The sequence below is a fragment of the Leuciscus leuciscus genome (genome assembly GCF_965113295.1).
Source record: "Leuciscus leuciscus genome assembly, contig: HAP1_SCAFFOLD_97, whole genome shotgun sequence".
Classification (NCBI taxonomy): Eukaryota; Metazoa; Chordata; class Actinopteri; order Cypriniformes; family Leuciscidae; genus Leuciscus; species Leuciscus leuciscus.
In genome coordinates, this window is record NW_028118530.1 from 330,408 (window position 1) to 357,089 (window position 26,682).

General features: G+C 39.2%; 2 protein-coding genes and 2 long non-coding RNA genes across 4 annotated transcripts; all 4 read left to right on the forward strand.

Moving 5' to 3' along the window:
* Nucleotides 1–4,783: 4,783 nt before the first annotated feature.
* Nucleotides 4,784–9,455, forward strand: LOC309491348 (uncharacterized protein; the record flags this gene model as incomplete). Its single annotated transcript, XM_082190378.1, has 5 exons — nt 4,784–4,918; nt 8,223–8,312; nt 8,677–8,794; nt 9,084–9,169; nt 9,315–9,455. Exons 2-5 carry the CDS (start codon nt 8,268–8,270, stop codon nt 9,453–9,455), a joined length of 390 nt encoding a protein of 129 aa, XP_082046504.1. The 5' UTR covers nt 4,784–4,918; nt 8,223–8,267.
* Nucleotides 9,320–13,147, forward strand: LOC309491349 (uncharacterized protein). The gene is made up of 10 exons (XM_082190379.1): nt 9,320–9,525; nt 9,845–10,025; nt 10,428–10,660; nt 10,752–10,930; nt 11,018–11,111; nt 11,269–11,612; nt 11,826–11,943; nt 12,019–12,111; nt 12,219–12,336; nt 12,614–13,147. Exons 2-6 carry the CDS (start codon nt 9,929–9,931, stop codon nt 11,551–11,553), a joined length of 888 nt encoding a protein of 295 aa, XP_082046505.1. The 5' UTR covers nt 9,320–9,525; nt 9,845–9,928; the 3' UTR covers nt 11,554–11,612; nt 11,826–11,943; nt 12,019–12,111; nt 12,219–12,336; nt 12,614–13,147.
* Nucleotides 13,148–13,479: 332 nt separating this feature from the next.
* LOC309491351 lies at nt 13,480–16,611 on the forward strand. Its single transcript, XR_014203048.1, has 4 exons — nt 13,480–13,544; nt 13,770–13,922; nt 15,021–15,217; nt 15,414–16,611. It is a non-coding gene; the product is annotated as an uncharacterized lncRNA (long non-coding RNA).
* A 2,674-nt stretch (nt 16,612–19,285) lies between these two features.
* LOC309491350 lies at nt 19,286–23,041 on the forward strand. Its single transcript, XR_014203047.1, has 2 exons — nt 19,286–19,436; nt 21,213–23,041. It is a non-coding gene; the product is annotated as an uncharacterized lncRNA (long non-coding RNA).
* The last annotated feature ends 3,641 nt before the right edge of the window (nt 23,042–26,682 follow it).

Genomic DNA, 26,682 nt, shown 5'->3' on the forward strand with positions numbered 1-26,682 from the left:
TCTGAATTTTGAATGAGGATTGACAACATTTCAGCTGCAATTATGAAGAGTGATGGCAAAGCCATCATCTTTAACATGCTCATTATACTCAAGTAGATCAAGGACAAGGCGAACATTATTGTGTATTGATCTACCTCTCATAAATCCTGATTGAGTTTCACTTATTATTTGAGGAAGACCCTCTTTAAGACGATTTGAGAATATGTGTGTTAGCAATTTATAATCATTATTTAATAATGTTATCGGTCTCCAATTGTCCAAGACTTTGGGATCTTTGTTTGATTTTGGAATGAGAACAATTACCCCTTGCCTAAACGTCTCTGGAAGTGAATGGTTAATTAAAGCTTCTTTAAGTGTTTATTCATTTATCTGGGGAATAAAACTTTAATTTGATTAAAGAAAGCCTCTGATGCATCAGCTGATAATCTAGAAGAATCTAGATTACTGTAAAAGGAATAAACTTCATTGATTATAGTTTTAGGATCAGAGCATTCATTTTCATTAACCTCCTCAGACCCCGTGTCCACATCGTCCACATCCGTGGACATCACATTTTTGGCTGTGTGCAGCATCTTATACTGTCTATGCATAATACTTAATTCTGTGTAACTGGAACATGTTTTTCACAAACACGGACACTCACACTGCCATCTGGTGGTGTCAGGAGAAAAAAAAAAACGTAACATAAATAATGTCAAGATGGCGGAGAACACAGGCGAAATGTCACGCAGCCACATCAGACCAAAACGTCCACAAGGTAAAAAATTTAATAACATTTCATTGTTGATTCTTGTTAAGTTATGCATAATAGTGTTGTATGATTAAAATGGCATGCACATTTGACGAACTTTGTAAAAGGAAAGATTTACTAGGCTGCTAAATTTGATGTCCACATATGTGGACACTGGGACTTAGCTTCGATGAAACTGTATAAGAATGTTAGCAAAAAAATGAAAATTTGTAGTTGCACAACTTGCACTGAGCTTCGTGGCGCACACACACACACACACACACACACACACACACACACACACACACACACACACACACACTCTCTCTCTCTCTCTTGCTCACTCGCGATCGCACACACACACACACACACACACGTCTCTTGCTCATTCACTATCGCGTGCGCGCACACACACACACACACACTCTTGCTCACTGCGATCGAGCGCGCACACACATACACACACGCTCACTCACTCACTCATTCGCGCACACACACACACACACACACACACACACACACACACACTCTCTTGCTCACTCGCGATCGCGCGCGCACACACACACACAAATAAAAATAACATTCCTAGTTTGGAGAAGTTGAAGTTTTGGAGTGTTACAAAAAAGAAAGCACATTTTTTGGATATGTTTTTTATTTGGATAGAAATTTTGTTTTTCCATATCAATGTTCAGAAGTGGTGATCAGTTGACAGCTCCGCCCCTTTCTTCACCGAGTGTCCAAGATATACAGCCAGAGGCCAGATGAAACGTCCACAAAGTCGATCATCGACCTCCGGCCTAGGGTGTCCTGGTGCCACGTGCACTGATGGACACCCTTATGCTTGAACATGGTGTTCGTTATGGACAAGCTGTAACTAGCCCGCTCGGGTTCAAATCAGAGTGGCCGTTCCTCCCAATCACGCCCCTCCAGGTGTCACTGTCGCTGCCCACGTGGGCGTTGAAGTCCCCAAGTAGAACGACAGAGTCCCCAGTAAGAGCGCTTTCCAGCACCCCTCCAGGGACCAGGGATCGGGTCGTCGAGGCCCCCGCATTCGACTGCCGCCCTATCCTCTAAGCACCGGCCCCTTACAGTCCCTCCTACGGGTGGTGAGCCCACGGGAGGGCGATCCCACGTCGCTTCTTCCGGCTGAGCCCGGCCGGACCCCATGGGGGGAGGGGAGGCCCGGCCACCAGGCGCTCTCATAAGAGCCCCAACCCCGGGCCTGGCTCCAGGGTGGGGCCCCGGATAAATTTTCCAACTCACCTGGGCTGAGCTGTGGGTCATGATCGAAAAGACAAGATCCCGGATACAAGTGGCCGAAATGAGCTTTCTCTGCAGGGTGGCTGGGCGATCCCTTAGAGATAGGGTGAGGAGCTCGGTCACTCGGGAGGAGCTCAGAGTAGAGCCGCTGCTCCTCCACATCGAGAGGGGTCAGCTGAGGTGGCTCGGGCATCTGTTCTGGATGCCTCCTGGACGCCTTACGGGGAAGGTGTTCCGGGTGCGTCCCACTGGGAGGAGACCCCGGGGAAGACCTAGGACACGCTGGAGGGACTATGTCTCCCAGCTGGCCTGGGAACGCCTCGGTGTCCCCCTGGAAGAGCCGGACAAAGTGTCTAGAGAGAGGGAAGTCTGGGCATCTCTGCTTAGACTGCTGCCCCCGCGACCCGGCCCCGGATAAGCGGAAGATGTATGTATGTATGTTCAGAAGTTATACAAGAGTAACAACGAAAAATGTTCAGGCACAGGCTGTAAATAAAAGAGATTTGCACTTTGTTACACAATGGTGTATTGATTTTTTTCTGTGAATTCAGACCCAGTGTCCACATATGTGGACATCATTTTTTTCAAAAAGTGCTTCATGTTCAAAGATAATATCTGGTTATTATATATATTGGTCCCTCCTAACCCCAAAAAGCTAGAAGAAATCTAAAATGTACGCCAAACCAAAGCTCGGGTCTGAAGAGGTTAATGATCAGTGTTCCTATATTATTCCTTTCCTGGCGAGATTTTTCTAATCTACAGAAATAAGATGAATTCCTTTCTCCTTCCTCGATCCATTTTGCTCTGGATCTAATAAATGCTACATTTGCTTTTCGTGTATAAATATGATCTAATTTGGTTTGTAGAGTAAGTAGTTTCCTTTTGTCAGTATCTGTAAGCGTGGGTTTGTTACAGCAGAGACTTATCTCTCTTGTTAAATTGGTCTCATCTAAAAGGGCAGATTGTTGCAATTGTTTACTGAAAGAGATTGAAAAATGTCTTATTCTGAATTTTAAAAATTCCCATTTGGAGCTAACAGACAACCTGTTTCTGACCAGTTGAACACATCAAAACGCTCACAAATTAAATTCTGTTCTATTGCAGAAGATTGTGGAAAGGCAACAGATCACAGACACCAATCTTCTTGAAGCTCACATCACTTCCTGCCATGAACAGGCTGAGCAGTTCTCTTAAACCGACCGTCATGAGTCTTGAACTGCCACTGGTGAACCAACTGGAGGTCAGAATAAAAATACCAATATTTTTAATGTAATTACGGAACATATCACCTAAACAAGTGGAAGTTTCACAAATATGTTTTATTTATTTTATTTTTTTAGAGGACATCTTCAAAGACCATGGTTGGATGGTTCATTGAATTTGTGCGAGAAAATACCGGATGATCTGGCAACGGTCAGTGGAAAACTGTCTTCATGATCACTTAATTTGTGTATAATTATGAATAATTAAGAAGTCAAAAGCCATCGTAACTACATGCCAGACACTTATTTTTAGTATTGACTGATCCTTCGTCCTCATTTCCTATGCTGCCCTGTAGCTCTTGGTACAGGATGAGCTGGAGGACATGGCATCATCTGAGGACAATTCAAATGTTTCTCTTGTCAGATCCAGAATATATACAGTTATGTATGTATATATATAAACTATTTTTGCTTATTTTGTTGTTAGATGTTGATAAGTATGCAGCTGTATTATCTTTGTTTTGTTTATAAAATTTTGAGATCATCAGTTTTACAAGAATGTTGTCGGGTTTGTTTTTGTACTTTATGCAATGCTTCCATCTACAGACGAGTAAAGAGTGCTGCAGCAATTCCATTTGTTGAGAGAGAGAGAGAGAGAGAGAGAGCTGTATATTACATAAAAGGGCATTTCTCAAATGGGGTGTGGGCTAGTTATATATAATTTGGAAATAAAGCTATATAAATTGTATATATATATATCACACACATATATACACACATTTACAAGTCATTACATGTTATCATAGCTAACACAATCCTTTCTGCCAAATATGTTTAAGAAATTTGTTAAATTTGTTTTAAATTGTGTGTGTGTATATACACAAATGGAATTATATATATATATACATACCACGTTAAACAGGTTTTATTAGCAAATTTATTGTTTAGAAACAGCTGTCACAACATAAACGATTCTCTACATTTCTACTGCTTTCTTGTAATAGAACTGCAAATCCCATCATGCCTTTTCCAGAGTACCCAATGAACATCCAGCGTCATAGTTCCCCGATGTTCGTCATCCAATCAGAGAACAGCATGCTGGATCACATGACTCGCTGTTGAGCGCCTTCATTCTGCTCTGAGGGACTCATCCGCACGTCCTGCGGGAGAAACTCCGAAACTCACGCACTGCGCTGTCAGTGTCGCGTTTTCTTCTCTTCCCGGGTCTCGGATAAGCGACGCTCAGCTGGTTGTGTTCGGGGACTTCCCCGCAGAAGCGATCAAACATGCCGGTCCGTACCGACTGCTGTCAGGGCTCGTCGTTGGCCTGCATGGCCTCGGCCGAGATGGTCCTCACTGCAGAACATGAAATCCACGGGGAGGAGTCGGATCTAGATCCAACTCCTCCCACCTTACATATACCTAAAACTACCCATCTCCACCCCCTGATCCCTAAACCTACCCCTAAACCTACCCATCTCCACCCCTTAATCCCTAAACCCACCCCTAAACCTACCAATCTCCACCCCTTTATCTGGATCCAACTCCGCCCCCCGGATCTCGTGTTCTGCATTGAGGTGCTACTGCCTCGGCCTCTCTCGTTCCGCCCCCGCCGATCAATACCCGTCAGCCCGGCGTCAACACCTCTCTGCTCTACAGCGGCTCCCAGTTCCGCGGGCACCAGAAGAGCAAAGGAAACTCCTATGATGTCGAGGTGGTTCTGCAGGTAAACACTTTGCTCTCTGTGGATATGCTCAGGAAGAAGTGAGCTGCCTACCTAGGCATTCAAATGACTGCTGTCTAGGGTAACGTTAGGCAGCTCACTAGGACTATGAAGCCCAAAAATGCTGTTTTTTTGTTTGTTTGTTGGTAGGCAGCCTAACGTTACTAGGTAGGGTTTGAGTCCAGAAATGCTGTCTAGATAGGGTGCTCACTCACTTGGTTGTGAAACTTTGAACCCACACATACTGTTTGTTTGTAGGTATGAGCCTACTATGTAGCTTTTGAGTAAAAAAAATGGGTGCTCGACTATGTTGTGAGAATATGAAGCCCAAAAATAATATGCTGGCTACCAGTTTGTCAGCTATTTTGGACTTAAAACCTACATAGTAAGCAGAGATGGGCATAAATACATGGAAATGTATTTAAAATACAAATACAAAATACTGTGTGGAAAAATGTATTTAAATACAAATACAAAATACTGTGTGAAAAAATGTATTTAAATACAAATACAGTATTTTGTATTTTGAAAATACACAAAATACTTGTGAAATTGGCCATCCAGTGCAGGGATAGGTCACAGTGAATGAAGAAACTACATAGGCCTACTGACTTATCATTCCTAACCTCACTCTTTCTTTCTTTCTTTCTTTCTTTCTTTCTTTCTTTCTTTCTTTCTTTCTTTCTTTCTTTCTTTCTTTCTTTCTGGCAATTACAAATAAACTTATGCAAAATAGCAGCCATTTATATACTTATTTCTGGTTACAATGTAGTCTATTACTTGTGGTGAACACTATTAAAAAATTCATACTGTATTTAAAACTGTGGGAACCTTTTCTGCTAATTAGCAAAGAATATGGATGGGCGATATGACCAAAATCTCAATTTTACTTCACTGTAACAATATCATGGTTTCACAATTCTCCATATCAGTTTTGATTCCACAGCATAGACTGAATTTCAAACTCTTTTGATTTTTTTAAAATAAATAATTAATCAGAGCGTCATCTCACATTCCCTTTAAGAGCAGGCGCGCTTGTTCCATGGCGGGTTTGCTATTATAACGGCGGATTTGCTAGATGCACGCCAGGAGCGGTTCACAGCCGAGGAGAGCGACGTTCTCGTCAGGGCCGTAAAACACAGAGAAGTGACATTGGGGATGGAGAAACACACCCAGATTAGCTTCGGTTAAACAGGCGTATGATAATTTGGGTAAATGTGTAAGCTAGATTTATGCCTATTTTTTCACATCTTCATGGACACAACAATGATTTCCCCTGAAGTCCACTGAGCGCGTAGCCTGGGTTTCCCGATGCTGCCTTGCTCGCAGCGCGATTTTATTCACGCTGCAAGGCAGCCTGGACACCATGGACCAGATTTTCCCCTGAAAAAGGGAACCAATCACAGAACGGGGAGGGAGCAGCAAGACGATGACGACACCGAAGCAGTTTGTTTATATCTATGGATCCAACATGGCATCAGACTCGACGTTACCTCTACCCTCATGTTTATCTTGCACAAACGGTAATATTCGCTAAACGCCATCGTGTACAAATAAATCTTTGACCCATCGTCTTTTTCCTCGTCGAATTTCTGTCACTCTACATATGTCATCTGGTATAATTGAAACGATTGGCTATGAGCTACGTACAGGCGCATTTGATAGACATTCATAGCGCCCAATAAACGGCTCTGGGCATTCGTAAACCACGCCTCAAATACGAGAAAATGAACATGTGGTTCCCAGACCAAGTCTCAAATGAGACTTGGTCTGACGTTAGCCAGGCTACTGAGCGCGGGTGCAAAATAGGAATGATACATGCATCGGTGTACAAAGTCAATTGTGCTGGGTGCAAGATAGGGCCCGTAGTGTCATATCACCCAGCCCTAACATGCAGTAATGCTTTAAACACATTTGACAAGCTAGTTGATCAAAATAAACAACCGGTCAAGACTGATTGGCTTACGCTATTTTCCCACTTGTCTCTGCTCTTTTATTCTTTCACGTTAACTGAAGTGAATAATGCACTATTTTACCTAGGGGTGTCAAAATTAATCGTTTCTACGATGCATCGCGATGCAGACAAGGACGATTCGGTATCGGTTCAGTAATAGACCATAACCGGTTATAATGTACTGACGCTTTTCTTACGTCATTTGTCGGGTACGTGCTTTGTTGCGGTAGCATACAATGGCAGAGGGAGGTGAGACGCGAGTGAGAGAAAATTAAAAATGCTCCAACTACTTTAAAAGCCAACATCTGGGCACATTTCGGCTTTTATGAACAACGTGGTAAGCACAACCTGCAGAAGACGCGCTGTGTGCGCTCATGTCACGCACAAATAGAATATGCAGGAGGTAATACCACTAACTTGATAAACCACGTTAGCCGTTTTCACCCCGAGCTGTTATCGCCCGGCAGAGTCTGACTGCTTAGAGTAAGTGGATGAGCTCCGTAACCCGAATCCGCAGCCAAAAACAAATCACCCACCCGCCCCAATAACTTTCTCTGATTTAAGTATCCGCACCCGATGGTCAAATTACAATTATTCTGTGTTGTTACGCGTGATTATAAATGGATGATCATCACTTTCAACAGCGGACTCGGCGACGGTTGATGCGCGCATCTTTAATGGTAACATAATACACTGCTTAATGAGCGCTGCTTTTAAATGAACATTTCTTTAAAACAAAATTTATTTGACAGATTTTCCTTTTCTTAGTGTCATAAACAAGCTTTAATCCCTTGAAACTTAAACTGGAATGTCACTTTTTCTGTCACTGCAACTTCCCGAACAAGCGAGCACATGCGGTGCATCGTGATGCATCGTGATATCGAATTGAACCGGATCGATGACATAATAATCATAATCGAACCGAACCGTGAGACCAGTGTCGGTTCACACCCCTAATTTTAACTTTAATCAACAAGTAGAATTGATCATGACATTCTCACCTTATTCCAAAAAAAAAAAAAAAAAGAAATCACTGATCTAATGCTGAGCTAGTGAATGTCTGAACTAGTTGATGCACAAAATCAATACCCTGATAAAGAGGTTGACTGGCAAAAAGTATTTTATGTATTTTGAAAATACAAAAATACTCATCTTAAATGTATTTAAATACAAATTACATTTGATTTTTTCCAAAGGCTTTAAAATACAAAATAGTATTTTGTATTTCAAATACGTATTTTAAATACATGTATCTGAAATACTGCCCATCCCTGACTGTCTGTTTGTATCTGTCTGTCTGTCTGTCTGTCTGTCTGTCTGTCTGTATCTGACTGCATTGCAATGGCCACCAAGCATAAACTTGATTCAAAGGATCCCCACTACCAAGAGGGGAGACGCATGGCTCTGGAGCTGAAACATGAACACATTCTAGCTGAAGCCAAGGTTAGAGTTTTTGTACACCTCAATCATTTTATAACAAACATAACAAATTAAAGTAAAATGTGATGAGGAATATGTAAGAATGATGAGTGCAGAAGATTTAATACAGGTATATTGCATGATGCATCCTGCCATGCTCTGTGACATGTGTTAATAAGGGAATATAATAATAATAATAATAATAGTATATGCAGTTCCATCCCTCTGAGTTACAGATACTTGGAGAATCTATTCCAAGGCTCATTTAAGCTGTTCAACACCTTACTAACACCCTATGTTGTGTTTTCCTTTCACAAGTTACCTGCCTTTTGGTTACCTTACTTTTATCAACATCAGTCTTACAAGAAATATTCACTCCAATACACAGAGAGCAGCTGATGAGAGGAAACGTATACGAGACCCTCCACACACCTCTAAAAGGGACTCTGTAGGACGTGGTAAGCCGAGGGGGAGGCGAGGAGGGCGACGCCAAGCCTCCGCCACAGGTTATATCTGAATTATTTGACATTTGTAGGAATTTACTATGACAATGTTGGACCAACTCAAATTAGAACACTGTAATTGTTTATTGAGAGTTTAAAATATTCAAATATCTAAAAAGACATTAAAAAGTAGATAAACCTTTCAGTGACGCTATTGTAGAAGATATTTCCAAGTACTTAACAAAAAAATGTCTGATTTCATAAATTGTTTAGTATATAGTTTGAAAAGAAGAACAAGAATAGAGTGTGATAGCCTAACTTTTTTCTTATTCTTCTATGTGCTGTTTTACAGCCACATACCCCACGGTTGAGTGCTCCCTGTCATCCAGTGTGGAGGTTCCACTTACTGCAACCTCAACAAAACTAAATCCTCAAAATGTAAATGTAATTTGGTAATTCACAGTGATGAATTTATGCATGTACAGTATAAAAAAAGTGTTCATTCTAATACTGATCAGTTGACTTTTAATTGTTCCTTATCTAAATGATCCCTTACTGCTTTATTTTTGGATTTTCTTTACAGAAAAAAATATGGAGAGGCTCTCTGATATTTTGGCGTCATGTCCTCCTGCTGCTCAGCCTCAAAGTAGCTCTGCATCATCATGGTCTTTTCGGCAGCAGAAAGCCTCAGAGCGCTGGAAGGAAGCAAGACCATACCACCTAAAATGCCTTATTTCAAAAGAGGCTGTTGGTCATCCCCTGTGTTGCCTTTGCAACGAGCCTGCTGTTATTAGGTTGGTTTTCATTAATACCAAACTTCAATTACCCAGGGTGGGTTTGCTGAGTGCCCTGCTTCATAGGCTAAGATACATGTCTTTTGGGATGGGAGAAGACTTAGATACCCAGATGAAAAACACATTAATGAGAAAAGTAAATCTAGGACCTTCTTGCTGTGAGGTGACAATGCTAAACACTGAGCCACTATGCAATCCTTTACAATAATATCGAACCTAGTAAAAGTGAAATAGCTTAAATAGAGTGTACAGTACTTTATATAAGTTATTCACCTGAAATAATGTATTATATTATAATATTGTTTTATTTTCTCCTTAGGTGCAGAGAGTGTCTTCCTGAGGAGTGGTTCTGTGGGGACTGTGATGTATTGCATCACAAAACACATCCACTCCACAACAGGGAATGCGTTTGCCAACTGTGAAGGTGCCAGACTGCTCCTGTGGAGGCACAAACTTCACTGTGTTACCAGGCAAACCAGTGATTTTAATTACCATCAATGGTAAAAAAAAAAAAAAAAAAAAAATATATATATATATATATATATATATATTGTAGATTTGATGTTTTTCACACTAGTGTGCTGTGGCATTGTGCTTACAATTGCAGAAGTGACAGAACATATGGAATAGCACATGGTATTGTAATTAACTGAAACAAAGACAGATGTTTTGGGGTTTTTTTGTCCTCTGCAAAGAAAAAAATGATTAGCATCTTTCCAGCATAATGTCCAATCAACACAGCAGTGTGGAATTTAGTGAATTTGAAAATATAAATGTGGGATTATAGGAATTTGTGCAATGTCTCTCAACCATTCACAATGTGCATAATGAACTAAGTGTTGTAAAATTAAGTATGTGGTAAATGTGAATTATATTTTTAATTATTTTTTTTTTGTTCCAAGGGCGTTTTGACTTGCATCAGCCACTGTATGAATGTCAAACATGCCAGCAGCAGTGGACCCCTGACTTAAAAGACCTCCTAAGAAGTGGATATTGGCCAGCCTCCGTCACCAATTCCACACTTTATACACTGGACCTCTTGAGCTCCCTTCAGGAACTCAAGATCATCTCTCCGGGATTCTCCAGACAAGCCTTCGCAAAACTGCTGGAGCATCGCACTAAGTGTGGAGGAAGAGTAAGTGTAAATGTTATTACCATTTTATATAAAAAAAAAAATCCATAAGCAGACAATATCAAAATACTATTTCATTCTATATATTTTCCAGTCTGGACCTATCAACGGCGATGCACTGCAGCGCAGCTTCTTAGAGCTTTCGTATGCATCATTTGAGGAAGACCAGCTCTGCTGTAGTGCTCCTTTCACTTGCCCAGCCTGCACGCCGGAAATGTTGGCTGTTTCAGCAGATGGAAACAGAAAGCTATATCGCTTTCGCCGAAACGGAAGGTGATCTTTCTTCCAGTCTTTTTATTGATTCATTTTCTTACTTCATATATTTCATGAATGGATTTTCTATTTTTCTTTCTTCCTCAGCTCTGATGATCCTGGCTTTTTTGAGGGGCTCTTTGTGGCTGAAGACAGTGCGGTGTCTAGATTTGTCGACACCATACAGAAAGCAGTGAGAAATGCAAGTTGACAAAATAGTTGTTACAATAATAAACGTAACCCCCACTTCAATTACTCCTGCCTACCAATTACAAAATCAAATTGAGAGAATAAATGCCATATATTGAATGACGCCATTGCTTTTATTTGATTTGTCGTGTTTGTTTTGTGTGTCATAGACACAGGGAAGAGGCACATGTGGGGACTCCCAGTGGACAGCAGCGAGGGAAACTTCAAGGAGGGCTTCAAAATTGGATGAAGAGGGGATGGAGGTTGCTGTGTGTCGCCATGGGTTCCTTTTGAAAGCCCTTAATATGTACAGGGGGAGATATTTGCCTACCCTCTGTACCTTCAAAGGGAGCTCATGCCAGCCAAGGCACAATTCTTCGCAATGGACGTGGCATGCAAATACTGGCCATACCTGGAGAAAGTTGCTAGTGTCCTTCCTGCTCTTCAGGAACTGACCACTATGAAACCCTTTCTCAGTGTAATGCATGCTCGAGCCCATGCTACTAAGTGTGAGGTGTGTATAATATTTTGGCATCAAATGTACATTTGTAATATTTACAAGCACATTAATAATATGAAATATAAGTTAAGCTACACTATATTATCTTGTCTTTTTGCATAACCATTTCTTGCATGGAATGTAATGCCCTTTGGTGCAAATTGTGGTTTGTGATATTGGGCTATATAAATAACATTTAATTGAATTTCTTCCACCCTTTACTAACAGATTAATTGGAGTGGCAGGAACCAGGAAGGAGCAGGGACAACCGCTGGTGAGGAGGTGGAGCAAGTGAACAGTTACCTCTCACGTTGTGCCCTGACGACCAAATATATGTCCAAAGCAGGTGACCAGAGTTTGCAATATTCGTGTATACTTTTTTTAGATTGATCATCGTAACCTCATTATTTGCTTTCAACAGCACGGGTGGACATGCTTACATTGCATGCAATGGGGTGGAACGAGAAAAAAAAATCTCTCTTTACATCAGGCACTTTCCACAAGATATGTGAAGGTAAGTCTCATATTAATTGTTTTGTGTGTCCTTTTGTTGTGTTTACTTGGCCTGTTGTTAATCATACAAAGTTTTAATCCTGATTATTGTATAACACTGTTCATCAGACTTGTCAGAGACTCCATGATGAGACTGCAAGGCTAGCTGACCTAAAAACAGAGCTAGATTGCACAGATGAAGTGGTGTCACAGTGGCTATCTGATGTAAAGGAATGGGCAGCTGGTGGTAAGCATGACCAGATAAAAGAAACAACAAACATCCCTTTCTACAATCAAAATTTTATGTTTGATATTAAAGAGCAGCAAAAAATTGTAGGCGGATCATCATCTAATGTGATGCCACATTTATGTCAGGTTTATTAGTATATTCCCAGTTCCCTGCAGGAAGTGCACATACAAAGTTTTTAAATAAGTTGGATTAAAAGGTTTTACATGAAATTCAAGCAGAGAAACGGTTCTGTGTTGTTTTAACAGTGAATTTGCTTTCACTATATCTTCTACAGAGACACCTGATACATCTCGTGCCAGTCAAGGCACCACACACAGAGGACTTCAGCAATCAATTGAGGGGCTCTCTACCTTAGTGTGAGGCACCGGAAGCGAACCCTCTACCGTCAGAATGGTATAACTATATAATATAATAGGTTGATAAATTCAGGCTACTGTATGCATCCTACTCCACCAACATGGAATTAGCAAATAATGTAGTAGCACAGTTCAGCTCAATCATTGAATTCTGTTCTTTAAATGACCAGTCTGTATTAGTGGTAGGATTTAGTGGTATCTATCAGTGAGGTTTGACGATTGCAACCAGCTTCCCTCACCTCTATCTTTCCAAGCTACGGTAGCCGACGAGAAAATGTGAGAGGTACTATCTAAATCCAGTGTTTGTTTGTCCGTTGTGGGCTACTGTAGGAACATGGAGGTGCAACATAGCGGCCTCCGTGAAAGGGGAACGTATTTAGATAAAAAAAAACTGCCAATTCTAAATTAATTAATGCACAATTATTATTTTCAGGCAATCATGAAAAGTGTGTGTGTGTTAGTTATTCCTGCAAATAGATTCCCCCCAAAATGTTACACACTGGACAATTTGTTTCCCATGTCAGTCTACATTATAATATTCACATACTTCAATAACTGCAGCTTTGCTTTTCAATTTTTTGGTGCTATAATTTTTTTCTTGTTGAAGAGTTCTGTCAAAAACCTCTGCCTCTGTACTTCATGTCTTTCTACACAGCAGCGAGTTTCACCATCGCCTTCGAAGGAAGCTGGCAGAAGACAAAAAACTCATTCTTCAGGAGATACAGTAACAGAAATACAATGATCTTGTACTAGAATCGGCAACAACCATTGACGTAGCTGTAGTGGAGCATTCCCTAATTGGAGAGAGTACTGTGTCTCAAATATGGCCGTGGGAGGTTCATGGCAGTGGTATGTCTGTTTTTAGATGCTTCACAGGAATTTATTTACAGTTCTGCTTTATAGAGTATACTGAACTAAGGCATGCATGTTACATATTGAGTGTTGTAATATTAATTTAGTTTAATGGTGTATTTTCAGTTTTCTTATGTATCAATTGATAAAAAAAAAAAGTCAATGTTTTAGTGATTATGCAAGATTGTCTCATGTATACATATAACTGTTATTGATTCTTAGCAAACATTTCGATCAAGAAACGAGTGCACGACCAAGTGATGTTAACAAGGCGACTGCATGAGGAAACAAGCGTTTTGGTGTTGGAGATGGCACAACACTGCACGTGGTTGCAGAGCCTGGCAATGGTTCTCAAGAACAAGTTGGCTGAGGAGGGTAAGTTTAATTAAAACCCTGTCCATCTAATGTGTTTAAAAAAAACATACAAAAAAACACATCAGTCACAGAACTTGGATGGAGTAGAACGGTTATGGCTCTCTTTGCCGTGGTCCTTTGGGATATACATAAAAAATGGGGATTAAAGTTGTTACTGTAGCTATGGTAACAAGTCAGTAAGGCTATACAGATTCACATTTGCTTGAAAGATGTGCAGATTTGTTGTACTATGTCTGTTACTGGAAAGCGGAAATGAACAAAAGAATTTGAACATTGGAATTTGTGTCCTGGTGTGTTACATGGGGTTAGCATAACATCAAGATTAATCTTATTATTATCTCCTCCAGTCAACATAGAAAACCTTGCTGGTCAGCAAGTAACAAAATGTGTTACTTCAGCACAACTGTAGTGAAGAAGAAAACTGTTAACTTAAAACAGCTATCAGACATATATATGCTGCTTTGGGCCTCCCTCCATAAAGTCACCTCAGTGAGCCATGTTGCCTTAAGTTGTTTTATACAGAAGCTAGCCTGGTCCCATGTCAGCGATACACATAAAAATGCCAATTATCCTGCTATGTAGATTTGAATTGGTGATATCTGTTTACTCCATTTAAGTTATTTGGCCCAAACATAAAAGATCACATTCATCTAATCTTTCCTAATGATCCGCTAGCATAAGCAAGCCGTCAAAAAACGCGTCTCTGTAGGCAGCCTAGGCTCTGAGATCTGCACACAAAAACAATTGCACTCACCACCACTCAAAACCAATCACGGCGGGTGTTGTGAGGTTTTGCGCTCGTGCAAGGCTGCCTATGACGGCTGCACGCGAAAACCTCACAACACCCACCCCTGTCGGTGATTGGTTGGAACACTATTTGTTTTGGTTTTGAGTGGTGGTGAGTGCAATTGTTTTTGTGTTCAGATCTCAGAGCCTAGGCTGCCTACAGAGACGCGTTTTTTGACGGCTTGCTTATGCTAGCGGATCATTAGGAAAGATTAGATGAATGTGATCTTTTATGTTTGGGCCTGAAATCACTGATACAACCTTTAATATAGTTTGTCTTTAATGTAATCTCGTTTGTATTTTGAGACGTAGACCAGGGAAATGAGGGACTTTGCTGTCTCTTGAGAAGAAGACTGTCAGAGGTGTCAGAAAGGTTCCAAGTGGTCCTCCAACAGTACAAGACTGCCTTAGGTCCTGAGGCCTCTGTCCTTCTACATGTTGAAGAGGAAGATCAAAGTGGCCTCAGTAGTCCAGACACCAGTGAGGATGAAGAGGAAAACACAATTTAGGTAATTTATTTATTATTATTATTATTATTATGTTTGTTTGTTTGTTTGTTTTTTGGAATAACCCCCTGTTACTGTTATTCTTAATAATTTATTTGTGTGTTTTATTAATGCTTTACACACCTTACTTATTCTAAAACAGCTGAAATTCACCCTCTTATCCTAATTCTTGCTTTTTTGTTTTTCTGTATTTCCCCAGATGGAAGCTGCACGAAGGACTATGTTGAAGGAAATGGACTTGCCCTATATCTGTGTATTATTAGTATGCTGATTGATTAACCACATCAAAATCTTGTTAAAAATTCAAACTGTGTATTTAGATTTTCCAAGCAATTTAGTAAGCACATTGCACAGTTCATTGAAAATGCACAAACCTCTCAGTATAGGTGCACCAATCTTATCCAAAAATGTAAACTTTGCATGTATGATATTACCAGATGTAATTACTGGGCTCATATGATATTAGGGTAGTGTATACTCTTTTAAGAGAGACTCCCCTTAATTGTGGTGACCCTGTGACCTTTCCTTTTGCACCAACGTTAGGCCAAACTTTTGACTTGCATACAACAAATGTTATGAACCGATTTCTGTAATTTGCTGAGCAATGAATCATGTCATGTTGACCTTATGACATTCCCTGTAGCACAATCATTAGACCAGAATGTCAAATTGAATATTGTCTAATTGGGCAGATTGCCATGAAATCTTGTAAGCACATGATGACTTTGGTGACCTCATGACAATTCCTCTATCATCACATTTAGGCCTTAATGTAAAAACTCATTCTTGATTGCATTTCTCAATATTCACTTATTCTGTGGTGCAGCAGCAGTGTCTGTGTCAGTCTATGACATTTTGTTTTTCCCCAGAGGAGGCTGCCTATATGGATCACTACTTAATTGAGTGTATATAACTTGTGTAACTTTATATTACTGCAAAGATGCATTATAGTATGTAACAGAAAAATACACCGTTTTTTATTTTACGATTATAATTTATATTGTATATTATTACAGTTGACAGATGACTTAATTCTTTGTTCTGCTGGAGCTTTTTGCAAGTAAACTTAATAACCTCACATTCCAATGTTTTTAAATACAGCCTTATGGCTTGTTTGACAAATATGCATTTGGTGTATTTTTACTGGTATTGTTGTGAAAGACAAAAGATGAATATTTTGTTTTTACTTTTTCATACTTTATTGAAAAACAATATTTTGTATTTGTATAGTTGATTAAAAAAAACATCACACTGTGGAATCTTGTTTACAGATAAACTGTTTAACAGTTTAAACTCTGTTTAACATCAAACTGCATTATTAATTAATTACTTTAATGCATGTCTTTTTACTTATTTTCAAACAATCAACCTTGTTTGTAATTAAACAAGATCTATCATAATAAGTAATGTGTATCTGTTAGGTGTATATGTTACAGTTTTTCTCGATTGCTGAAACACTGTAACTATGGATTTGAACTCAAATTTCAAAAACACAACACCGTTTATCAAAAAGCACACCCTTTTCCCCAAACTATAAACACTACTCCCCAGTTTTGACACATGAGTCAGATTTGTTAAACTTTCACTGCAAAACTTTACACACATTATCCATTTATCATTGCCTACACAATGTTGTAATTTAGAAAGCACTACACAAAGAGTCAAAACTGATCACACAGCAATCAGAACCTTCAACAGATCGATGAAACGGATAAGATGAGAGAGGGAGGAGAAAGGGAAAGGGCTAAGAGACAAGCAGTCTCAGATGAGATTTGTGCCAGCTCCCTAGTTGGGGTCATCCCTCTGTTCCCACAGCTCTATGTTACCACGGCCCTATGTTCCCACATTTCTGAGAATTTTTTTTTACTGAAAATTTTGAAAATTAGGTTCTATGTTCCCACAACCATATGTTCCTACAGTCCTATGTTCTCTCAATATTTTTAAAATTTCAAAGATTTTTCTCAAAATGAAACTCTAAGTCAAGTAATTTTCTTACCACATTTAACCCTCCCCTGTCCCCCAAACAGTTACTGTAAGCAAGAAGCGCCAAGTCACCAAAAGGTCAGGAGAAATCTGTCAGGAACTCTATGATCCCACATTAGGACATTTTCAAAACTGAGTATTGTGTTCATACATTTCCCTATAATTTCAACAGCTAGTCTATACTACTACAGCTAGTCTACACTACAGCTATTCTACACTGCTACAGCTAGTTAGGGTTAGGTTTAGGGTTAGGGTAACCCTAACCCTCTGTGGGAACAAAGAGCTGTGGGCACTTGGGGCTCTGGGAACATAGGGCTGTGGGAACATAGGCACGCTCCCCCCTGTAGAGACGTGCCATTGAACTTGTTACTAAGCGTTCAAATCAGCGTCCATACTTGAAGTTCTTCCAGTTTCCAGAGTAGGGTCAGTTTTAGGGTTATAAAATTGTAGCTTTACTATACACTCACCTAAAGGATTATTAGGAACACCTGTTCAATTTCTCATTAATGCAATTATCTAATCAACCAATCACATGGCAGTTGCTTCAATGCATTTAGGGGTGTGGTCCTGGTCAAGACAATCTCCTGAACTCCAAACTGAATGTCAGAATATGGGAAAGAAAGGTGATTTAAGCAATTTTGAGCGTGGCATGGTTGTTGGTGCCAGACGGGCCGGTCTGAGTATTTCACAATCTGCTCAGTTACTGGGATTTTCACGCACAACCATTACTAGTGAAGGGGGTGGATTGGAATCCACTGCTGCTTCAATGTATATGTAATGAGTGATTATAATCAAGGTATTAATCAATATTTTTCATTCTAAATATCAAATGAGTTGAATGACTTCTCTGGAGAAATGTTATTTTCATGTATTCTTTTTAATGTCAGTATTTGATATTTGAATGTAGTAACAGTGCTTGCCTATTTATCCCAGCTTCCAGAAATTAAATAGGAACTGGTTTTGTGTTTGAGTTTGTCTTCAACGTTCAAACAAATAGGGGTCATTGAAGTCTATAGTTTAAGGGACCCAGGGCCGGCCCGAGGCATAAGCGAACTAAGCGGCTGCTTGGGGCCCCCTCGCCACCAGGGGGCCCCCAATCAAGTTTTTTTTTTTTTTTTTTTTTTTTTTTTTTTACATATTAATTAACTTAAACAAGTGATATAAATGAATGAAAGGATTAATAATTCAAGACAAGAAAATTCTGATTTCATGATCAATATACCTGCCTACAACTGCTGCTGTGTCTGCCAGTGTTTGAGTCATGCGCATAACCTCGCGTGCATAGACAATTTGTGCGCAAAGTCACGGTAATGTAATGTTAAGCCATGTCACAAAAATTAGATTTGATCAATGATTTATCTTTTAAATGTAATGATATTCAGAACAGAACAAGAATAAAAAAATAACTATAAACAAGCCAAAACGAAATAATTTAAAGCGAAAGTGAAAGTAAGTGGCGTTGGGCTCACGTATCTCTCTCATTAGAATCAAAATGTTTCAACATTCGCGATGGATTTGGATGGTAAACTATTCTTTATCATAGGCTTTGTACTTCACTCACGTTCCAATATCGACGGAAAAAAATCATCCTCTTCACACGCGCAAAAATGTGCTTGGAAACATCACAATGGAAGATTACAAAGCTGGAATATGTTGTGTGTGTGTTTGTGTGTGTGTGTGTGTGTGTGTGTGTGTGTGAGTCGTGGGCGCGATCGAACAGTGGAAACATAAAAACATACTCCGTCATGTTCATACAAGACATCATTCAAACTGCAAAGTGTTGCAAAACGTTGGAGGATATTTTGCAAATAATTTTTTTAATATGTTTTGTGACAGTTTGTTTTCAGAAGTTTCCAAGAGTTAGTAAAAGAGTAAAGAAAAAGTAAAAACTTTTGTAAGTATCTATTTTTTTATTAAGTATTTATTTTGTATTAATACATAACCTCATTGTATTAATTTATAATGTAACATTATAGCGTGACATTGTGTAAATAATCGTCAAGCACAGGTGACTCTGCGTGGTGGGAGGGGGCCCCCAAATCAAATTCTGCTTAGGGCCCCCAAAAGGCTCGGGCCGGCACTGAAGGGACCATTTCTCAGTTAAAGCCTATATTTTCCAGTTAGACTAAAATGTCCTATCCTGAGAGAAAGAACTTGTTATCTTGGTGTTTTGAGACGAGACTCCTGTTTATAGTTAGAGCCTGGCCAAATCCAACCTTGGAAATGGCTGTCAAGTCAAGTCAAGTCAAGTTTTTTTGTATAGCGCTTTTCACAATACAGATTGCATCAAAGCAGCTTCACAGTATTAAATTAAAATAATACAACAAAGTTTGTTTCAAGAGGAATTTATTGATTGATAAAATTTAATTAAATATCCCCAAAATATCCCCAACTGAGCAAGCCAAAGGCAACAGTGGCAAGGAACCGAAAAACTCCATCAAGTGACCTAATGGTGTCCTAAAACTCCATCAGGTGCCTTAATGGAGAAAAAAAAAACCTTGGGAGAACCCAGGCTCAGTCGGGGGCCAGTTCTCCTCTGGCATTGGATAGAGGCCGGATTGTAGTTTGAACTGTAGGATTATATGAATGCCTGGCTGAAGAGATGCGACTTTAATCTAGTTTTAAACTGGGAGAGCGAGTCTGAGCAACGAACAGTATCAGGAAGACTATTCCAGAGTTTTGGAGCCAAATGTGAAAATGCTCTCCCTCCTTTGGTGGTTCTGGATATCCTAGGTATGACCAAAAGCCTTGAATTTAGTGATCTTAAAGAGCGCGATGGATTATAGGGCGATAGAAGATCCGTTAAATAGACTGGAGCTAAGCCGTTTAGGGCTTTATAAGTCAGTAGCAATACCTTGTAATTAATACGGAACTTTATAGGTAACCAATGCAGTGATGATAAAATCGGTGTTATATGATCATATTTTCTTGATCTCGTAAGAACTCTAGCGGCGGCATTTTGGACTAACTGTAGCTTGTTTATTGAGGATGCAGGACAACCAGCTAATAAAGCATTACAGTAATCCAGTCTCGAGGTCATGAATGCATGAACTAACTTTTCTGCATCAGAAACTGATAGCATATTACGTAGCTTAGCAATGTTTCTAAGGTGGAAAAAGGCTGTTTTTGTAACATAAGAAATATGATTTTCAAAAGACAGGTTGCAATCGAGTATAACACCCAGGTCTTTTACTGTAGAGGATAAAGTAACAGGACATCCTATGATGTTAAAGTTGTATTGTGCGAGGTTTTGTGGGCGGTTTTTTGAACCGATAAGTATTACCTCTGTCTTGTCTGGATTTAATAAAAGAAAATTACGCGTCATCCAATCTTTTATATCTTTAACACACTCTGTCAATTTGGAAAATGTAGCGTTTTCATCCGGCCGTGATGAAATATATATTTGAGTGTCATCAGCATAACAATGGAAACTAATTCCATGTTTCCTTATAATATTTCCAAGTGGCATCATATATATTGAAAATAACAGAGGGCCTAATACAGATCCCTGCGGCACTCCATAGTTTACTGGAGTTATGATCGATTTTTCTCCATTTAAATAGACAAAATGGTAGCGGTCAGATAGGTATGATTTGAACCAGCTTAGTGCTTGTCCTTGAACACCAGTATAATTTTGTAGTCGATCTAAGAGTATTGTGTGATCTATAGTATCGAACGCAGCACTAAGATCAAGTAAAACTAGTATTGAGATACAGCCTTGGTCAGAAGCTAAAAGTAAATAATTTGTGATTTTAACGAGCGCAGTTTAGATAAAGACGAGTTAATAATATTGAGGAGAGGCTCTTCCACTACAGGTAACACTTCTTTCAGTAGTTTAGTTGGTATAGGATCTAATAAACATGTTGTTGTTTTAGATGAAGTGATAAGTTTATTTAACTCTTTTTGTTCTATAGTTGTAAAGCACTGTAATTGTTCTTTCGGGGTGATAATTGAAGCTGAATTGTAAGGCGCGATTGTAAGACACGCACCAACTGTGTGTTGGTGTGTGTGTTAGTCTTCTTGGTTACAGGTTAAGGAACCATTGGCATTGTTGTTCGAGACATACTGGCACCCAGCAACTCAAATATGCGACCTGGAAGGTCACGACGTGCCTGACTTCAGGGTCTGAGTGTCAGCTGCATAATCAGATGGAGATATGCTTCAGTCTATATGTTTATGTGTGGAAAATTACTATGTTTATCTATTTCTTAGCCAATGAGAATCATTCAACCTGTAAGCAATGACGTAGCTTAGACCTTGGAAATGGTATAACTGCTGTGATCTTTGTAACTGTAAGCGGGGCGGCCTACGAACTCCTGTGTGAGTCTTGAAGCTGACTTCTGCTGATGAAACTGCAAACTATTTTCAGTAAAACTTTTCTTCTATTTTTTAATAGTTCTGACTCCGGGTCTTCTTTCAAACATCTGGTCCATGGGTCCTAAACTGTTAACCCCTAACGGTATGGTGGAGAATGCGGCGGGCAATTATTCTTGGTGACACCCCTGGCAAATCAGCAAACAAGGTAGAAAGATTTTATTATTAGGATAGTGCTGTCTGAATGGAAGAGATTGTGAAGGGGGACGGAAGAGCTTCACTCCGACGAGGCGAGTGAAGAGCTTCACTCCGATGAGGAGAGTGAAGATTAATTATACTAAGTTAAAAGTATAAGAAGTCGCTGATAGCATTGTTTAAGGTTTAAAGTTAACAAGAGCAGACAGCGCAAGCGAAGCGTGCTCTGTGGGGGCCCCGCTGGGCATTGTTGGTGGCAACACCCCAGCAGAGTACGTCCCTGGATTGAAGGTCCAGGGCGCCGCAAACCTACTCCATCTCTTCCATCTCAGATAGGGGATCCCCGAATTTAGTGAATCAGGCAGTTAGGGATACTAACAAAAATAGGGTTGTTTGCCAGGGATGCATCAGGAATGATCCCGAGAGAAAAATAAAAAGTTGTGACCCAAATTGGCGTGGACCAGTATATGTAACTGTCATGTTGGAGTATACTTTGCAGTTTCATCACGCAGAAGCCAAGCTGTGTTGTTCAAAGATCGCCGCCTCCATTTCTGCAATAACTTCAGGTGAGTTTGAACTGTGATTAAGATATGGCAGACAAATTGAGTAACTTGATCAATAACCTGAACAGTCCTGAAACAAATAGTGAGACAGAAGAGAGCAAACGCTGTAAGCAGCTGTGCTCTGAAGCTCTGACTTCAAAGAAATGTGAAATTAATAAGAAAATGGGTAGTCAGGGTTTTGATTCTGTTTGGAAATTTAAACAACAACTTGACTGGCTAAACAAAGAAAGAAACTGAAAATGTTACATTTTTAGCCTTGTATTGCTTCCGATGATTACAAAAAAACAAGTAAATGTAATTATGGGTTGGGGATCATTTCCTTGGACAAATGTGATTCATGTTAAACAGAAACATTGTGAAAACCCCTTGGAATATGTTGAGGGATTTTCTGTGCAGCTTATGAAAATTAATGTGCTGCCAGTGATAATGATGAAGATTATGATGCGGCTATTGCAATTGAATCCGCCACTGGTGGACTGTCAAAATAATACAGAGAACTGCTTATCAGTGGCTCTGTTTACATTCCTGATTGGGACACACTGCTTCAAGGGTGTGCAGTAAGTTGGAGCCGTTTGCAAGCTCAATGATCAAACTATAGGCAAGGTGTTTGTTGCTGTAGTTGAGGCTGACACATGAACCCACCAGATGACAGAGAGTGTTTTAATTATGGTCAGCAGGGCTATTTAGCCAGTAATTGTAAATGGCCACTCAGAAGGTGAGAAAATGTGAAAGTAACAGAAATTTCTGGTATTAATGTGGGTTTGAAAGTAGATCAGTGTTTAAATGACGATATCAAAGCTTTCGTCTAAAGAACAAGAGATAAAAACAAGGTAAAAAAAATTGAAGTCTTAAGGGAATCCTTTTGAAGGAAAGATCTATAATAATCTAAAAAAAAAAGTTCATATAAGTGAATTAATGAATACAGGTTTATGTAAAATTACAGATAATGACAAAAAATATGAGTTGCAAAATACATAAAAGTAACTAAAGGGATGATTGTGTTTTAATGGAACACTTTAAAAGGGTTTAGATGATATAGAGAGACTAATCTCACGGATGCTTTACAATGATAACTGCAAAAGATGTATCACAAGCGGAGAGTGCTATAGCCTCCTCAAAGTTAGTGTGAATACTAATTGATAGTAATCAAATAAGTAGAAGCAGTATTACTGGATTAACAGTTGCTAAATGTAAAATGTGTAGAAATGCATCTGATTAAACAAACAGCTTGTTAGTGTTGTGAACGTGGAGGAATGGTGTTGACCATGAAAGAACTAGGAGCTGATGTTTTGCTTTCAAAAGATAAGCTTGTGATTGGCTGAAACAGTTTGCTTATCTGAATCTGGTGTGTGCTGTGGCTGAAACGGCCAGTGCGACAGAGACACGATCTGAGTGAAAATTTGTAATGTCTAAATTCCCTGATGTGGGCAAAAGACAAATATAAAAAATGGTTGTTGGAAAATACATGTAAATTCTGGCAAAGATGCCTAACGTATGCATAAAGTTTGATTTTAGAAGTTATGAGAGTGCAGTGTACCAGTCCTAAATGCTTCAGAGTCTCTCTCATTCAATGTCAGCTAAAAGCTGTTATCTGAGCCTGTGTCATAAATGATAATAGGCTATTTATAGTAAGGCACAGTGTTTTAGTTGAAAACCACAGATATGGGGATGTTAAAAGAAATCATGCTACAGGCATTTCATACATTTAAAGGGTAAATGTTTTAAAAGTAAAACTGAATGACTTTAAAGAAGTCTTAAACGATAGAAGGGACGTTTTTGACTAGTTTAATTCAGGACCAGTAACTTTATTTGTCTGATTTTAGCCTCCACCATGAAACAGGGCTGATGGCTCCGGCTACAGATGTAACAGTAGACTGAATAGACGGATGTGATTAAAATTCACTGAGATTTTGCTGATTCGGACAGATTTAACAGATTTTTGTGATTAAATACTGTTGTTATTAACCTGTCTCCCTGTTAACAGTATTAGGCAGTCCAGAGTGCTCTGGTGACTCTTGAATGTGCCTTTCCTAAGCTCCAGAAAACAACTGAGTCTGTTGGGGAAAACTGATTTTGTGATGGGAAAGAGCGGTAACCAAGTGTGTACGAAGTGATTACCCCAAAGACGGGTAAGATCCTTTGGCCAAAGGTCAACCTAAGACAGGGGAAGTCACGCCACAAACACTGGGCATCTCCTGATGGAGATGTTTTATGTGAAGATGGGAATGAGAGTGGCGCTGATTGACTGTGAGGCCAGCAGCATCAGCAGATCATTGAGAGGCCAGATGAGCTGTGAGGTTACGGCAGTCTGACCCAGAAAATGTGAGTCCCTCTAATACCACTCACCAGAAAACCGCATTCATTGTATGGCTTGTTTTTCATTATGACAAGTGTCTGCAACTATGCCAGGGGACAACACCCTGAAGAGAAGAAAATTATAGATTAAGAGCTAATGGGAATGGGCTTTCAAGAGCCAGCTGAGACTGTGAGGTGATTGTCATTATTTGTTGTGGAGACAGTAACAAAACTTAATTTATGTCAGGAACATGATGCTGGTTGCCTTATGGGCAAGGGAAAAAACTATAGAAGTGTTGATATTGAAATAATATGTCTGTAAGATAGTTTTAACTCCTGAAGGTCATTAGACATGTTGGTGGCTAAAGATGAAGACAGCTTGTGATGAGTTAAGAGAAATTTCTGGATAACAAAGGTTAGGTGAATTGAGTATTTAAACTAAAGATAACCTTAGAAATGCTCATAGCATAATGTATTTTAGATTGTTGTAATGGTACTAATTTGAGTTAAACATTTGTATTTTAAAATTTGTGAACTATTAAGGGTTCTAGACTATGATTTATGTAGTTACAGTCTTAGGGGGCTGTTGAAAAGATTATTTGTTTATAGTGAGAGAGACTGCTGAGTGGAGGAAGGGTACTCTGTCTGTCTTTCTGTTATCGGCCTGCTAAAGCAGGCTGAAGCAAAATAATGATAATGAACCAAAACAACCCAGCTGACTTTTCTAAAATCAAATGAATAATGAACAGACGTGCTTTGAAACTGGTAAAGAGACTATGTAAAATTAGGTAAAATCGAAAGAAAAATGTGAAGTAAATATTTTTAGAGTTAATATAAAAAAAAAGTGAACATTGAAAATGAGCATTTAACATGTGTGTCTAGAATGAGTGCGTGTGATGGTGACAGCACTTCATGTCTTGTATGTGTTAGTTTGAGGTACTATTATTTCCAGATTTTGTGAATATTGTGTCATTAACCTCTGGAATGAGTGTTTTATCATTAAAGATGGGTTTAGTGAAACGACAAACTTTAAAGAAGCTGATCATTCTGAGTCAATCTGATGAAAAGACGATGCAGAACATTTGACGAGCTTTAATTGGATTTGTTTTCCAGCTCTGTCTGCTATTGGTAATTATGACTACTTTTGTCATTTATGATGTTGATCTGAATTACTCTCTGGATTAGTATTTATGTAAATTGGAATTGTGAAGTTTAAAATTGTCATCCATAATGGGGTAAAAACTCTTGTCTAAATTCAACTGAGGGTCTAAATTTAAATAAGACACCTAGGTGGGATCATAATGGTAAACGTAAAAATAATAGACTTGATGGCAGAGAGACAAAGTGACACATTGGCTAAGTCACTATCCAAATTATCCAGAGAGAGCGCCCTCTATTTTATGAAAGGCCGGTGGGCAAACAAAGGAGGAGTGGATATAACTTCTAAAAAGTTTTATTTCTCAATCCATTAAATGGATGTATGACATTAGATGTCTAAGAAAACTACAATCTAGGTAATAAAGGTTAAAGAAGAATGCAGCTATATGGCTGTCTTAAGGGTTGAGATCCGAGTAACATAATATTTTGGTTTGTGAAAAACAGTAAAGATAAGTGGGACTGAGACAATACTGATAATATTTTTGGGATTTTCAGACTAACCATTTGATAGAGGAATACTGTGAGAAGTAGTTATAATGAAAAATAAAGTTAAAATTAATGTTATGAAAACAAGGATATAGAAGAATTAATAAAATACCATGATTTCCCTAAAGAGGGAACTTTAAGTGTCACTAGACTGACAGCGGTGAGAGACTCGATGGAAGAGGGAAGTGAAAAACAAAAAGGTTGTTGAATGAGACGTGTGTGGGGGGATTGTAAGAAAACAATAATGTACTGGTTAGATGAGGCAGAGCGAAAAGAAAGGAAAAGGATGCAGAAGGAACTGGCATGTAGGGAAATAGGGAAAGATGAGAAGAAATATAGTAGAAAAATGTATGTTATGAAAATAAAAGTTCTGATAGAATGTATGGAAGTATTTATGAACAAATTCAGTCAAATTAAGTTGAAATGATATGAAAAGCGAGTTTCAGATAAAAATAATAATGCATTGAGTATGAT